Raw genomic sequence first — 15,869 nt, 5'->3', positions numbered from 1 at the left:
AATTTTTAATTTTTTAAAATTATTTTTAATAAAAACTTCACAAACTTCATTTTAAAATTTTTATCTATCATTGTAAAAATTTTCCCAAATCTATCATATATCGGGTGAATCTTTTTTAAGCATTAATACATGAAAAACAAGGTGCTTTATTTTGAAAAATATATAAAACTATCTTGAATTTTTTCCAATAATTGCCTACGTAATTAATTAGTTGATGATGAAGAAAAGATTAGAAAAGGAAATGAAAACGTTATTAAAATGAAGAATATGAACCCAATTGATAACATTTCCCTTAATATTAGCCAGTGCATTATTTTTTTAATAAAATTCACTTACATTAGTGAAAGTTTTATATTTTTTATTATTGGATCAAAATTAAATTAATAATTATTTAAATTAAAATAATATTTTTAATTTTTATCATTTTAATTCAAATATAAAAATATATATAAAACCTACAATAATATGAATAGATTCTTTTTACTATTATTATTATTATTATCTGAAAATAAATTGTTATGATGTACTTGAACTCTGATTTCACTTTTCTAAAAAAGATATAAAAAATTAAAATTAACATCAAATCATTCCCATTTGAATCATTATATTTTTTTTTTCAAGAAATGAAAAATGTATATCCCTTGTTAAAATCATGAAATTTTAATTAAGATTATAAAATTTTTTAATAACAACCTTTTTCCCTAGTGTCGAGATGCTGAAGGCCATGGAGAAATGCCTTCGCCACGTGAAATGTATGGTTTCATTTTGATTACCACATTGTCTCTTACAAAATAAAAAATTTTAATTTAATTTTGTACGTGTTCAAAAATAGCAATTAATATTTTATTGACAAATCAACAAAAAAATTTACAAATTAATTACAAGTAGAAAGCATCCTATTAACAATTGGCATTAAAAGACCCAAATATATAAATAATTTTTTTGGCAAAAAATATATAAATCATTCAAAATACGTAAAATTATTTAATATATCATCAATAAAATTAAAAGTTTGCTACAGAATCCCATTAAAATATATTTAAAAATTAAAAATTAAAAACTAATATATAATGACATACGAAAATATTTTAATTCAATTTATGATATTTAAAAACTCTATCAAACCATTATAAAATAATAATTTACATATATAATATGAAGAGGATCACACATGTTCCACTATATAAATACATCCAAACAAATTAACCACAAGCACCGAGAAGAAGCAAACGATGTTAACCCAATTCTCAATTATTATTTTTAGTAAGTTGGAATTACCGACAGTAAAATTTAATCACACGCATGAACCATGACTTGGGATTCTCTTTTGGGAGTAAATTAAAAAAAGAAAAAGAAAAAGTTATTTTGATTAATTTTTTTATTATAATACTTTTATTTTATTGACTCGATGCACATCGTGGAAGGTTTGATAGATTTTTATCCAAGTGGTGCTACCGATTAAACAAAATAAAAATTTTGCTAACGGGGAGCAGAGAAAATTAAATACAGTAAAATAAAAAGTTGACAGATTTTTTTAATAGATTTTTTTCTCATCAGTATTGCTACTGATTAATTAAATAATAAAAATCCCCGACACAATCTTGTTTTACTGATTTATGTTGTGTTGGAATTCCTCTCTTGGGATTGAGAATACAAGAGAAATTAATTAACTTGCCGACAACAAGTCATCCAACTCGATTGGTGTATTTTTTTTTATATAAAAACCATAATTTAAAAATAAATAATATGATAAATATTGAGATTTAAATTTATTAATTGAGTTAAATTATAAATTTATATTGATATTATTTTTATGTAGATTTGATAATTTTAAATATGATATAAAAATAATATGATTTAAATTTTTAATAAAAATTATAAATAAATTTAATAAAATAAAAATATATATATTTTATATTTTTTTATCGATATAAATTATAATATATAATTTTTATATAAAATATTATATAAATACATAAAATTTTAATATTTTGTACTATAAAAATATACGAATTAATATATGTGCTGTTTTTTCCGTATATTGTAGCAGGAAAAACTATTTTTCATTGTGCTTGTTCATCATTCCATTTGAAATATTTAATATTATTAAAATTAAAATTTAATATAGGAGAAAGCAAAACAATAATGGTGACTTGTTAGTTTGCATGTCATGATCAACTGATTCATTCATCAACTTAATTAATTTGCATGTCATGATCAACTGATTCATTCATCAATATATATATGTTACCAAATCCAACATATTGCCCCAAAATCCATTAAACTAAACAGAGTGGATACGATTTTCTATGATCGAATCAAGGATTTATCTTTTGCATCATGATTGGGGGTGTATCACATACGAGTAATTATCTTTCCCTTTCATAAGCTCTTTAATATTCATCATGACAAATTAAGGCAAAAATATTTGTTTTTAATCTAACAACTAATTAAAAAAGATTGTGCATGTCATCATCTGATGCATTGTTCATCTTTAATACGATTCCATCCAAAAAATCTTTAAAAAATTTAATGATCACCATAATCAATTAATGTTATTGTATAGATAAAATAATGCGAGCATGAGCTTTTCATTCCAATTACCTCACTTAATCACGTTCTTAAAAAAATTGTATAGATAATCCTGATTCTACAAATATAACTATGAATCTGATCAGTGGAGTCCTGAAGTTCAGGGGCACTCTGTTAAGCAAAGTATTAAGTTATGGGGAAATGGCGCAACATTTCCTCTTTCCTGCAGCTAGATAGGTTCGGTTCCTAAATCGAGCAAAGATCATAATACTACAACAATAGCTTCAAGCTTTTTTCAAAAATGAAATGATTCTGCCAAAAGTCCATCACCAATATGACATGAAACACAGAACAAGACAGCGCCGGTTGAATTGAAACCAGTCATTCATGAAACATGATACAAGTGGTCACACGAGATCAAGCAATCATAATCAAGCTACTAGCATAAAACATTAATATCCACACCATTAAAACAACATCCGTACATATAGATTGATTGGCGTAATCCATCAACTAGATATAAAAACATACATAACAGGAAAACAAGTAGATAAGTATTTAGGCTACAGTGTCTCATGGAAGAGACGATACTATTCAGGGGTGTGAGTAGGCACTGGAATCAGTACGAAATTGTCTGCTGGGAAGAAATGGCAGACACCAGGTGTCCCTGGTTCAATCCCCAACACACGGAACGACACATGGTTGCGGCCCCATTGAGAAGTATCCATGTGACAAACAGCAACTGCCTCCACTCTATCTCCATTCTCGCCACCCAGTGATACCTTAAACACTTTGTTCTGTGTCTCCTGGCTATGGCAATAGAGTACAGCATATGGGTAGGGCAGGGTGTGGCATGCTACCATCATCGGAGCTGATATTTCCTGTGGTGTTTCTACTATAGTATAGTTCTGGAGATCGATACTTGACTTTGTAAGATGTGCAGTTGTCAGAATTTTGAAATAGGAGTTCAATCCGAAGATGCTACGTGCAAAATCAAGTATCGATTCTAAAGAGGTAGCACAAAATTTGGTCTCCCCTTTGATGGCTTTAGTTTCACATTGTCTCAGTGTATCTTCCATTGCTTTGGCTTGGGGAGAGTCTTGCAAGAAGGAGAAGAATTGAAGCAGGTGAGGAAGTTGTTTTAATGAGAAAGGAATTGAATCGGCTTCTTCTCTAGGCAACAAGTGGGGAGATGTTGAAGGATCTTTCTTAGGAAAATATATTGGCATCGATTTCCCAACCTTAAGATCGTTCAGGGTAAAAAACACCATCATTGAACGATCCATGTGCTCCATGTGGGACAATGGATGAGCATGAATCTCCCCATCATGGTCGTCAACCGTAGCATGTTGGTGGGCATGTACCATGCTGTGGGCACTACTATCATCTTCGCTTTGCCGATCATAGTCCATGCTTGGGAGTCTCAAAACATTAATTCTGCCTTGAACTTCATTTTTTAGTTCATATCCAGAGGGGCCCTGCAACTTTACCTGCTTGCTATCACGATCGTGATTTATCAAGTCTTTCCAATGGTCATCAGCCATCTCCCTGCCTCCACTTCCATCGGCATGCTGCAAAAAGGTTGACAGAACAAATAACGAACTACACCAATAATTAAGTTCTAAACATCAAAAGATCTTAAAATATTTCTTTATCTTGTACAAATTTTGATAAATTGAGTGGCTTCATTCAATTTTCATACATAAAAAGATCATGCAGAGTTAGTTGATTTGTCGTTTTAATTTGCTATAGCCATTCGTTAATCAAATTCATGAGCTTCCTGAGTTTCAAGAAACCATTACCACTGTATCGCTTAAACTCTGATCAGATTAACACAGGTACCTTATATCTAGCTTGGGAAATGAATGAAGCAGAGAGTTTAGATTTACCATGACAAGTAGGAGCAGAAGAAAGCTGCAAGAAACAAATTTCATGCTCATTCTTCTATAACAAATTGCTTCCACTTTATGCTTATCTTCTCCTTTTTACAAAGAGGGAATAGAGATTAATATAAAGAGAATCAGACTGTGGTAGAGAACTAGATACATGCAAGATTCATTGCATTCTTGTAACATATCATCAAATCAAACATGGGCTCGAAATTAATATTTTAAGTTGAATGCAGCCAAAAAAGCATAATCCTGATTGAGGTTAGGTTTATCTTTCCGCCCATGCATTGTCCTGTACGTGTCTCCCATTTATATTTCTAAACTGAAGAATTATTTCAGGTGGGGTATGAAATCTGTAAAGAAACAAGAAGAAAATCTTTCGCTTAGACATCAATTTAGATACTTTAATGAAAGTTTCATAATTTAATTCAATTGATTTATATAAATTTTATAAAATTTTAGATGTAATAAACTTACAAATAAAGATTATTCCATGAGTAATTTTCATTCCAAATTTAGTCTCAACGTTCCTAAATTCATCAAAAGAATAGCAAAATATTTTCTGGAATAAAGTTGAAATGATTGAAAGGGCTAAAAGGCATATACATGATAAGCTTGCAGATATTATTCATTCATGCATGCTAATATTGCATGAATTAAACGTGCCAGAAAATAAAAATTCTTTACTAGTGGCTGTCTATTACGTAATCAAAGATATCATCAAAATTTAATGTACAAGAAAACAATACGTTATTCTAATTAATAAATAGGGTTTTTTTTCGTCTCTAAATTTTTAGTTTAGTGATAAAAAATATTTAAGATAACATCAAGATTTGGTTTCAAATCAAACTTTACTTTTTTTTTATTTGTACTATAATTTTACTTTCATGATATAATAAAAAAAAGTGTTTTCTATCAATCATATCATCAATCATTTAATTTATCAATCTTTTTTTTTTATATACTTTTTTCCAAATCTATCATATTGAACGAATCCTGGTAGCGCATATGTGTTGATCAGTTACTATATTTCCGGGATTTTATAAGCTTAAATACATGAAAAACGGGGCATTTTTTATCATAGAAATGTATAGAAGCAGAAGAATCTTTTACATGTCCTTTAAAATGCTGTACAAGTATGTAATTAAATTTGATGATTTATGTATTTGTATTATATAAAATATTAAAATTTATATATTTATATTATATTTTATATAAAAATTACAATAATAATTTATATTAATATAAAAATATAAAATATATTTTTTATTATTTTATTAAATTTATATATAATTATTATTAAAATTTTAAATTATATCATTTGGATTTTTTTATTCATATTATATTTATATTATGACATAATATTATATTTTAAATTGACATGTGATTCGATGGTAATTACTGTGCCCCTCCCACATGAATAACATGTTGCCACTCGAGGGTTCCTTTCTTAATTTCTTATTTAGAATCCAATTAGCTACAAGACAAATGCCAGTTGGAGTTGCGCTAAAATATTTTCTAATTTTTTAAATGAGAAATTATTTTAAATTGTTTTTATATTAAATTTTACTATCAAGTTAATTAATTCTTATTATACTAGTTTTTTTCAACAACTCTGCAGATTAATTGAAACTTTTACTTTTAATTAACTGTCAACAAGCCATTTTTAGCTTTTATAATAAAAATTTAACCTTACCTAGCTTTAACTTTACAAGATTTAAAGTTTATTTGAATGAACAATTGATTTTAATGAAATTAAAAGTATGATGTGGACGAAATTAATTATTATAATAATAACATTAGATGCTATAATAATAAGATTAAAATTAATAATAAAATATAAATGTAATCATAATAAATATTATAAAAATCAGTTATTATAATTAAAAAATTCTTTTATTTTAATCTTAAAAAAAAAAAATCGAGTACGCTATAATCCGTTGAACCACTGAACTCATCTTCCTAAGAGTGAAAAACATTAATTTCAACTGCATCATGAAATGCTATCCAAATACAATCTATGATATAATTGATCCTAAAATGAAAATTGAATTTCATCGAATTCTGATAGGATGAAATTCGAATGGCGCCTTAATAATTTGTTTCAGAAACTGAGCCATGTCAGGAAAATAATAAATTCCTTTACAATAATAAATAATAATATAATAAACCATTAGAGGGGTCCTCATTCTTCAATTATTAGTACACGACAAAGGAAATGCAAAAAATTAATTTTCCCGCCAATCATGTGTTCGCTGAAATACTAAAAAATTCCTTTATCTGTTCTATATATGGAAAGGATTATTGCTTAGTGGCTCCATGAGAATTAGAGAAGTTGATATCGATCATTCTTTACGTTTAGTTGCATTAATTGTCTGCAATCATGAAATCTTTCCTTTCTTCCTTTGCGTTCCTCTCACTTCTCCTGGTAAGCTTTTGTAAGTTATTAATCAAACAATGTGCTTAAAACCCAATTCTAATTAATGGAAAAGGCAACCTAGTTATAAGTGCTACTCTTTGATATTAATTGTCTAGCTGCCCATGTTCTTAATCTGTCTGGTTAATTATATGTGTATGCAGTTTGCCGACACCATAGCAGCAGCTAGAAAAGATGCTGGGGAATACTGGAGAGCTGTAATGAAAGATCAACCTATGCCAGAAGCAATCGAAGGACTTATTAGGGTTGATGCTGTCTCCTCCTCCTCCTCCTCCTCCTCCAATGAGAAAACCAACTGCCATACACCTACCAGCTTTGAGCTGAGGGAAGAGAAGATCATTGTTGAGGATTTTGAACGAGCTAGGCCTCAGGGAGATGATCGGAAGAGGAAGCCTTCATTTGCTGATGATTTCGAACCAAGGCCAAACATTTCTGCTTATGGTGATGATGCTAATCTAAAAGGAAAGAAATCGTCAGCATTTACTGTCGATTTTGAACCGAGGCCAAACGTTTCTTCTTACGGCGAAGATGGTGATGCTGGTCTTAAGGGAGAGAAAAAATCATTTACTAGTGATTTTGAACCAGGGCCAAACATCCTCATTTACCATGACTGAAATTGAAACAAAACCTTGATAGCTTAAATATTTTCCAGTACTATGGTTTGGTTTGTGCTTGTTGCTATGGTTCTGTTCTGTCAGAAATAAACTCGTCAGGAGATGTGTTTTCTTTATAGAAATCACATCTAAACGAGAATTATTAGGAAAGTAAAAATATGATGTTTTTGTGTCTTATTGTAAAATAGCGGGTGTTTTTATTATATTATATGAATAAATATGTTGCTTAAATTAATTTATTTTTTGAATTTATATGCATAATTTTTTATACAATATTGCACTTAAATTAAAGATAAAAAAATAAATTGTAAGTGTTAAATTTAAATTTGAATGATATTTTTTAAATGTAATTACATTAATTAATTGAATTAAATTATAAATTTATATACTTAATTTGATTTATATTTGATACACAGTCAATATATAATTTTATATATTGTTAGAGAATCGAATAATGTCATCTCATTAATAAAGTAAATTAGATGATACCACATCATTAATAAGTAATTATTTTTTAAAAAATTAATTTTTTTTATATATTTTTATTTTAAAAATTGATATTTATTTATTAATAAGATAATATTATTTAATTAACTAATAATGTTTAAATTTTATACACTAACAATACATAAATATAAACTCCAATTTAATACATTGTGATATACCATAGCTTTCATACACTATTGTGAGTGAATTATATAAATTTCTCCCCATAAACTTGTCATTGAAATAAAACTAATACTATTAATAAATAATTTAATTTTTAAAAGAATACTCTAATTCACTGATTCACAAAATATTATTATACTATAAAAGTAGTACATAGAATAAATATATATTTAAAAAATTATCAAATTCATTAATATTAAAATTTTTAATTTTACAAATTAAATTAATAAAATGACAGGTATTATTCAATATATATTTAAAAAATAAAAAAATTAATTAAAAAATATATATCATCCTATTAATCCTAATTATAGAATTAAAAAAATTTACTCATAGTATATCAAATAACTTCTCATATATTTTATATACAAGATAATTTTTATGCTAATAAAAATCTATTAAATTGATAAGATTCAAATACTTACTTATAAAATTTAAATTCAAATTTTAATATTAATAAATTTTCCTTATATTTTCATGATTAATTTCAATGTAAGTCATTTTTAGACGTACCACACTCTAAACTTTTAAGCACAAAAACGTTTTTAAAATTTGACATTCTCTAATTAGCTTCTAGAAGGAAGAGTTTTTTTTTTTCCTTTTTATGGAAAATATATAGTAGGTAGTATTTTAATTTGTTTATCACCATCTGATAAATTTGATAAACAAATATGATCCATATGATCTGATTCACTTTTTTTTTTTATAAAAAATACAATTCAAAAATAAAAAAATAAAAAAATAGATTTATTTGTTATTATTTTAAATTATTAAACATCATATTTTTAAAATAATTATATGAATCAATTAAATTAAAATTAAAATTATAATATAATATATTTGTATGCAAGAATTTAATCCAATCACAAAAACAATATCCAATCAATCTTTTAGAAATTTTTTTTTTCAAAATTTATTATAATTACTATTATTAATAGAATAAATAAGGGAATTTACAACTTCCTTTACTTAATTTTTTCAGCTAAAATAAATTTAAAACTGTGCTCGAAAATTGTAGATGAAAAGAAAAAATAAAACCCTGAAAATTGTTGTCAGGTAGCCATCTGTTGCAGTCATTCCAACCGTATTAATATATTCCTCTTTCAGTAAAATTTCACATTTCAACATCTTCACAGATATCAAAGCAGGGAATCATTCAACGGATAAGATTAACCATCAAATTAAAGTTTTTATTGCTAATCATGAACCGCACCATACACAATAATTATTATATCTTTTAATTAATGAAAACGGCTTTTGTTGGTCGTGGAAGAAACAAAACCTGACCCTGGCAATAGCAAAATACACGGCAACAAGGTTCACATTGAGCAGACTCAAAATCCTCTTCACAGAAAACCCAACCCCCAAGCCGTGTGATGGAGGAGAAACGCCGGGACGCGGTAAATTCACCGGCGGGGCCGAGTTTGGCGGAGCCGGAGCCGGCATCAACGCGCCGACGAGCTGGAACACAGAAGAGGAAAGCTAATTCTCTCTCTGGGTCCAGCTCATCATCAACCCCGTCGAAGCGGGTTACTCGAGAGAAGTCAAACTTTGTCTCCTACCCTCCGATCAACCATTACGGTCCTTTAACTAGGGCTCGCCAAGGGGCGCCTAGTGGAAACCTAGCCTTGGGTTTGGGTTCGGGATCGGGTGGCCAGAAGCATGAGGGGACGAGTTTGGTGAAAGAGATTGTGAAGGCTGAAGATTTGGAGGAATTCAATAAGGCAAGTGAAGAGTGGGAGGCTTTGGAAGCGAAGATTGAGGCTGAGTTTGAGGCTGTTAGATCTCGTGACAGTAATGCGCACGTGGTTCCTAATCATTGCGGTGAGTTTTTCTTTTTTTCCTTGTTTGGTTGATGGGAAAATGGGAAGGAAAGAACAGGAAAGTTGAAGGTTTTATTTTGGAACTCTAGTGTAGTGAATTGGAGAAATTATTTGCGATTTTTTTGTTTTCTGTTGATTTAGGGGTTCAATTAAGTTTGAAGTGAAAATTTTCTCTTAATTAAGTGGAAAACAAGAAAAAAAATTTCAAATTTTCTTGCGTGGTTTAATTGGGAATTTTCTTTACTTATTTGTTTCTATGTGATAATGTGAACGCTACTATTAAGTCCGTATCGTTTTGCATTTGGAAAGGATTTATTGGTTTCTTTTTTCTTGGCCACCAGGAAAAAAAGGTAAGGATTTTGTTATGTTTCTTTGCATGTGAGTGCTTTCATTCAACCGTAGTCATAAATCTAGATGCAGTTTGATGGATTGCTGCTGATGTTTTTGATTGAAGAAAAAAAGAAAGAAAGAAGGACACAAAATAGAAGGGATGTGAAAATGTTAATTCTGCTGTAATTCCTTGTTATTATGGTTTTGTAAATGATTATAAGTATTCATCCAGTTTCTTGTGCTCAATGATTGTCAGCCATACAAGAGAATGTTAATCTTAGTTTTCATCAGCCGATTGCAAACTGGGGCTCTAAATGAATTTGCTTCATTGGAAGCCTCTTAGTTTGATGCTGACATGCCGTTAAGATTGAAGGAGATTCTTTGGTATTTACTTCTATTATCAGTTTGAGTATTCATCCTTCTCTTTGTACTCACAGGATGGTTTTCATGGAAAAAAGTTCACCATCTGGAGGAGCGTGTGTTGCCTTCTTTCTTCAATGGGAAATCCCCAATGCGTACCCCTGATGTGTACATGGAGATACGCAATTGGATTATGAAGAAATTTCATGCAAATCCAAGTATGCAGATTGAGTTGAAAGATCTGTCAGATCTTGAAGTTGGTGATATGGATGCAAGGCAGGAGGTATTGGAGTTCCTGGACTACTGGGGTTTGATTAACTTTAATCCCTTCCTTCCAGTTGGTTCTGCTGTGCCCAATGCCGATGGTGATGGGATGGCCAAAAAGGATTCTTTGCTTGATAAACTGTTTCACTTTGAGGCAATTGAATCACGCCCACAAGTTGTTCCCAGGCCAAACCTTTCAACCTCATCTCCACAATCCAGGTTTCTTCCAGAGTCTGCAGTTGCTGAGGACTTGGTTAGGCCTGAGGGACCATCTGTTGAGTACCACTGCAACTCTTGTTCAGCTGACTGCTCTCGGAAGCGCTACCATTGCCAGAAGCAGGTTAGTTACTGACTAATAAATAATTGTCCGAACGTCAAATTATTTGGTGTGCTATGCAAGAGAAAAGTAAGGGTACCACTTATGTCTGTCCAAGTGTTTCCTATGGTGGTAGTCAAATTTTCTATCATGCTTGGGTTGAATTGATTTATGTATGTTTATATGTATATTTTGTTAATTTTCACAAGTCTTACATTTCTAAGATAGTAAGAGGAAATTCTACTTCTAAAAAATCAATTTATATGACATCTTCTGCTCAAGCCATGTGAAGGAAATCTACAAACCTTTCGAGCTACGACTCCTTTTCCAACTAGTGTAGAAGTAGGTGTCCAGCAAATTAGAGATCAACATAAATGTTTTGTACCACCTGTGCAGTTTTAAACTTGACGCACTACTTACAACAATAAGGCAATGATCTTTGAAGCTTTGTATAATTTCAATGATCACAATGGCAAATATAACTAATTTAGGAAATTGGGTTTTGTTTATTTATTGATTTATTTTTCCATTTCTTTATGATGCTAATTATGTTTGTATTTGACAGGCAGATTTTGACTTATGTACTGATTGCTTTAGCAATGGGAAGTTTGGCTCCGGCATGTCTTCTTCAGATTTTATTCTCATGGAGCCTGCTGAGGGCTCCGGTCTTAGTGGCGGCAAGTGGACAGATCAGGAAACCCTCCTTCTCCTTGAGGCACTAGAACTTTATAAAGAAAACTGGAATGAGATTGCAGAGCATGTTGCTACGAAAACCAAAGCTCAATGCATACTGCATTTTGTTCAAATGCCAATTGAGGACGTATTCTTTAATTGTGATGATAATATAGATGCTAATTCCAAAGAAACTGCTGGACCTGTTGCAATGAGTGATGAAACATCTGTCCCTAAAGATGTCCCTGAAACAACAGAGAGTAAGACTACTTTTCAAGAAAATCAGGCCCAGACTACACCAATGGAAACTTCAAAACCTGAAGATGAAATAGAATTGAGGGTTAATGTGGAAACATCGAAACCTGAAACTGGAACTAATGTAAAAGGTGGTCCCAAATCATCAAAGCCAGAAGAAATCAATGAGTCCAAAGATGGAGAAGACACAAATGAAAATTGTGCAATTATGGCTCTAAGGGAGGCATTTGAAGCTGTTGGTTATAATTTAACTTCTGAAAGCATCCTCTCGTTTGCTGATGTGGGAAATCCTGTTATGGCATTGGTAAGTTGAGTGTGTAAGTGCATAAATTTAGGTTTTATCAATTGATGTGTTAAAGGGAAACCAGCGTTTATTTAACTTTCTAAATTTATCCACTTTGTACATGTCTTCTGAGATAATCTTCATATCCTAAAATATTACTCAGGGAATCATCTATTTTTGTTTTTAGAATAATTTTAAATGGCTTTATATGAAAAGTTTTAGTTATGATTTGATGTGGTTGTATCCTTGGACTTGCATTCAAAATTCCCAACCTCTTAAATAGAAAGTATGGTGGCTTGCTTGGTCATCAAATGAATGATTAAACCACAAAATGCTATTCTTTGGCATTTTGCTTTTCTGCTTATTAGCAATAGTTTTTTGATGGTCATTTTTTACTCTTCTTCTTAAATGATTGTTAATCGTTATGCTATACAAAGTCCTTTATTAAGTTATTGCATGCTATACTTGTTTATGAACAATCTTTATTACTTCTTTTTTAAAATTTTGCTTAATTAACTTTGCCAATTTTCTCTTGAAAATGTTTATCTTGACTAATTCCACTATTCATAATTTTTCTCTGCCTCTTCACCTGTGCTTAATTGATGGATAATGGGGATATGCTAATTAAGAGAATGAGTTTTTTAGGACTTTATTTTATAATTTATGGGTTTGATTATAATTTTTATGTTTATTTAGGCTATTTTAGATTATTGCGATATTTTAGACTTATTAGTATTTTCTTCTTTTCTACAAATTGGGACTTTAGGGTTATAATTGGTGCTTTATATATTTATTAGGGTTTTGATAGTTATAAATACCTAAGTTGTAATAGTTTTAGGAGGCTTTGATCAATGAATTATTGAGATTTCTGAATATTTGAGTGAGTTACTTTTCCTACATCATTAATGTTTCTCCATCTGCAGGCAGGATTCTTTGCACGTCTGGTTGGACCTAACATCGCTGCTGTTTCAGCCCAGAGTTCACTGAAATCATTATCTGGTAGTTCTCCCAGTGTTCACCTGGCTGCAAGGAACTGCTTTTTTTTGGAAGATCCACCGGATGACAAGAAGGAACCAAATGGTTCTGAGAGGTATGTTAACCCATTTCAAGCTTATATATCGATTGCAATTTATAAACGATATATCTGATGTCAGTTAGAAATTGCAGTGTTGTCAATGATACGGGTAATGGGGATGCTCAGAATGTGGAAAACTCGGAAGACAAAACCCTCAAGGAGGATAAGTCCACCCCAGTTTTGGATCGAAATAGTTCTTTGAGCAGCCATTGTGACCAAAATGCTGAAGTTTCTCTCCCTGTAGAAAGGGTGACATCAGCTTCAGCCAATGACCTATCCACAGGTAAAAAAGAGCTCGGTACACTTGCAACTAATGAGGAAGTGAAAAAGACTAATTTGAATGAATCCAGCATTAATGATCAATCAAAGGATCATCAACCAAATGTTATGAGGGAATCAAATAACTCGGCATCCCATGTTCTGCCAAGTTCTGTGGAGGAGACAGGGGGGAGGGGAACCTCAGTGGAAGAGCCTTTTCAGCCTCCAGAGGCAGTGAAAGAAGTAGATATGTCTCATTCTGCTCCATTGGAAAGGAATGAGCCTTGTGATGCAGCTGCATCAAAGCCAGTGGGAGAGCTATCTGAATCAGCAGTGGCATTAGAAAATGTGGAGGCAGTTTCCAGTTCTCCATCCAGAACAAAGAATGAACAACAACCAGTTAAATCAAGTTCTGGTGGAGAGCCTACTCAGCCTACAGAGGCCTCAAATGATGTTGAAATGGTGTCTGATTCACAATTAGTAGAAAGGAGCGAGCCTCAGCAACCAGTCACATCAAATTCAGTTAATGAAAATGGAGCAACGACAGGTTTCTCTCCTTTCTTCTATGAATGTCTTGTTTCAAATGTGGAAGTTTCAAGAACAGAAGCCAATTGTAAGGAAAATGCTGAGTAATATCTTATGGGAACATGTGGAAATATTTAACAAGTCTGATTTAAAATATGTATGGAGTGCTGGAAGCAATACTTGGTTTTATAATGTAAAGCATATTCTATCTTTCTTGGTTCTTTGCATGCCATCTTGGAAATTTGAACCTTAATACTTAGTGATGTTTCTACAATGTTCGGTAAAATATAGATGGTATATTATAAGAGCCACCAGCTGGAAAAATGCATACTTTTTTAACTTGTCTCATTTATCTTACTATTCTTTGCAGACAAGAGTAAAGTAGCTAATAACGAGAACCATGCCTCTACTGAGACAAAGGGTGATAGTAGCATTGATAAAGTAAAGTGTGCAGCGGTTACAGCACTCTCAGCAGCAGCAGTGAAGGCAAAACTTCTGGCAGACCAGGAAGAGGATCAAATCCTACATCTTACCGCATCATTAATAGAAAAGCAGGTAGTTTAGTTGCAAAATCCATGCAGTATCTTTTTTTCTGTATTTCCAACTGGAGCAAAATCTAAGTTTTAGGCTTTAATTGAATCAGTTACGTAAGATGGAAGCCAAATTAGCTTTCTTCAATGAAATGGAGGGTGTCATGATGAGGGTGAAGGAGCAATTGGACAGGTCAAGGCAGAGGCTTTACCACGAGCGAACACAGATAATTGCTGCTCGACTGGGCTTGCCAGCTTCTTCCTCTAGATCAATGCCACCTTCAAATACTGCAAATAGAATTGCAACAAACTTTGCAAATTCAGTTGCAAGGCATCCTATGACCATGACAGCCCCAAGGCCACCAATGTCAAGACCTATGGGGCCTATGGCTCCTATTCCTTCCAACCCATTTGTATCCTCAACAGTTGCTGGAAGTTCAATTCGGCCTGCTAGCCAGGACAATCTTTCTTCAGTTGGAACAAAGTAGTCTCTATTCAGATTACTTGTGAATAGAAAATTTCCCCCATTATTTATACGATGGTAATCTATCACGAGGTTTAGCAGGTATCTCTTTTTGTAGTTGTGGTTTTGGGTGAGTTTAAGAACTAGAGGTTTTACACAGCTGAATTCATAGCAAATTTATTTTGATGTTTTTCCTGTGATAATTCCAGCCACAACGTTGATAATCTCTGAGCAATCTAGAAACCACTGCCTACTTTGAATACGCATCTGGATTCTCATCATCGTAGGAGGAAGGAGCAGATGGAATTCTTTTCCTTTGGATCGTATTCTAGTCAAAATGGTTGAGCCTTCTAACTAGGAATTTTATTCTGTGTTTGTATTTTGTTAAGGCTAGTTGGTAGTTGATAATTTTGGGTACACTATGTTGAATTTAGTTGGTACAAATTAAACATCCATAACCATTTACCGAATTCTTGGGCCGATGTAACAGATGTATTCTATTTACGAGTGGATAGAGATGTTTTAATGTTACAAATGACAGTAAATCTTTGGATCGGAGTTCCCTTTCTCTCTG

General features: G+C 31.5%; 3 protein-coding genes across 6 annotated transcripts; 2 read left to right on the top strand and 1 right to left on the bottom strand.

Annotated features, from left to right (window-relative positions):
• Window positions 1-2,873: 2,873 nt before the first annotated feature.
• On the bottom strand, window positions 2,874-4,595 carry LOC111308264 (BURP domain protein USPL1-like). The gene is made up of 2 exons (XM_022906578.2): window positions 4,422-4,595; window positions 2,874-4,103 (listed from the first exon to the last, which is right to left on the bottom strand). Exons 1-2 carry the CDS (start codon window positions 4,470-4,472, stop codon window positions 3,123-3,125), a joined length of 1,032 nt encoding a protein of 343 aa, XP_022762313.1. The 5' UTR covers window positions 4,473-4,595; the 3' UTR covers window positions 2,874-3,122.
• A 2,133-nt stretch (window positions 4,596-6,728) lies between these two features.
• On the top strand, window positions 6,729-7,739 carry LOC111308263 (uncharacterized). The gene is made up of 2 exons (XM_022906577.2): window positions 6,729-6,849; window positions 7,002-7,739. Exons 1-2 carry the CDS (start codon window positions 6,805-6,807, stop codon window positions 7,470-7,472), a joined length of 516 nt encoding a protein of 171 aa, XP_022762312.1. The 5' UTR covers window positions 6,729-6,804; the 3' UTR covers window positions 7,473-7,739.
• A 1,750-nt stretch (window positions 7,740-9,489) lies between these two features.
• Window positions 9,490-15,863, top strand: LOC111308872 (SWI/SNF complex subunit SWI3D-like). 4 transcript variants are annotated; one of them, XR_016329128.1, is made up of 8 exons: window positions 9,490-9,965; window positions 10,732-11,258; window positions 11,800-12,465; window positions 13,368-13,534; window positions 13,612-14,324; window positions 14,673-14,857; window positions 14,946-15,397; window positions 15,505-15,863. XR_016329128.1 is itself a non-coding variant. In XM_022907538.2 (7 exons), the coding sequence occupies exons 1-7, from the start codon at window positions 9,518-9,520 to the stop codon at window positions 15,318-15,320; spliced, it is 3,081 nt and encodes a 1,026-aa protein (XP_022763273.2). In that variant the 5' UTR covers window positions 9,490-9,517; the 3' UTR covers window positions 15,321-15,863. The 4 variants fall into 4 exon arrangements, 2 of the variants coding, with proteins under 2 accessions (XP_022763273.2, XP_022763272.2); XR_002692308.2 differs by having other exon boundaries at window positions 13,612-14,390; XM_022907538.2 differs by having other exon boundaries at window positions 14,946-15,863.
• Window positions 15,864-15,869: the final 6 nt, after the last annotated feature.

The sequence above is a fragment of the Durio zibethinus genome, chromosome 2 (assembly GCF_047325235.1).
Source record: "Durio zibethinus cultivar Kanyao isolate XHJ-2024 chromosome 2, ASM4732523v1, whole genome shotgun sequence".
NCBI lineage: Eukaryota > Viridiplantae > Streptophyta > Magnoliopsida > Malvales > Malvaceae > Durio > Durio zibethinus.
This window is presented reverse-complemented; position numbering and strand designations above follow the sequence as displayed.

Coding starts and splice junctions, on each gene's coding strand:
- LOC111308264 (XM_022906578.2), bottom strand. CDS start 4,472: ATGAGCATGAAATTTGTTTCTTGCAGCTTTCTTCTGCTCCTACTTGTC. Junction 4,104..4,421: donor TTCTGCTCCTACTTGTCATG/GTAAATCTAAAC, acceptor ACCTTTTTGCAG/CATGCCGATGGAAGTGGAGG.
- LOC111308263 (XM_022906577.2), top strand. CDS start 6,805: ATGAAATCTTTCCTTTCTTCCTTTGCGTTCCTCTCACTTCTCCTG. Junction 6,850..7,001: donor CGTTCCTCTCACTTCTCCTG/GTAAGCTTTTGT, acceptor ATGTGTATGCAG/TTTGCCGACACCATAGCAGC.
- LOC111308872 (XM_022907537.2), top strand. CDS start 9,518: ATGGAGGAGAAACGCCGGGACGCGGTAAATTCACCGGCGGGGCCGAGT. Junction 13,535..13,611: donor GAACCAAATGGTTCTGAGAG/GTATGTTAACCC, acceptor TAGAAATTGCAG/TGTTGTCAATGATACGGGTA. Junction 14,391..14,672: donor TTCAAGAACAGAAGCCAATT/GTAAGGAAAATG, acceptor TATTCTTTGCAG/ACAAGAGTAAAGTAGCTAAT.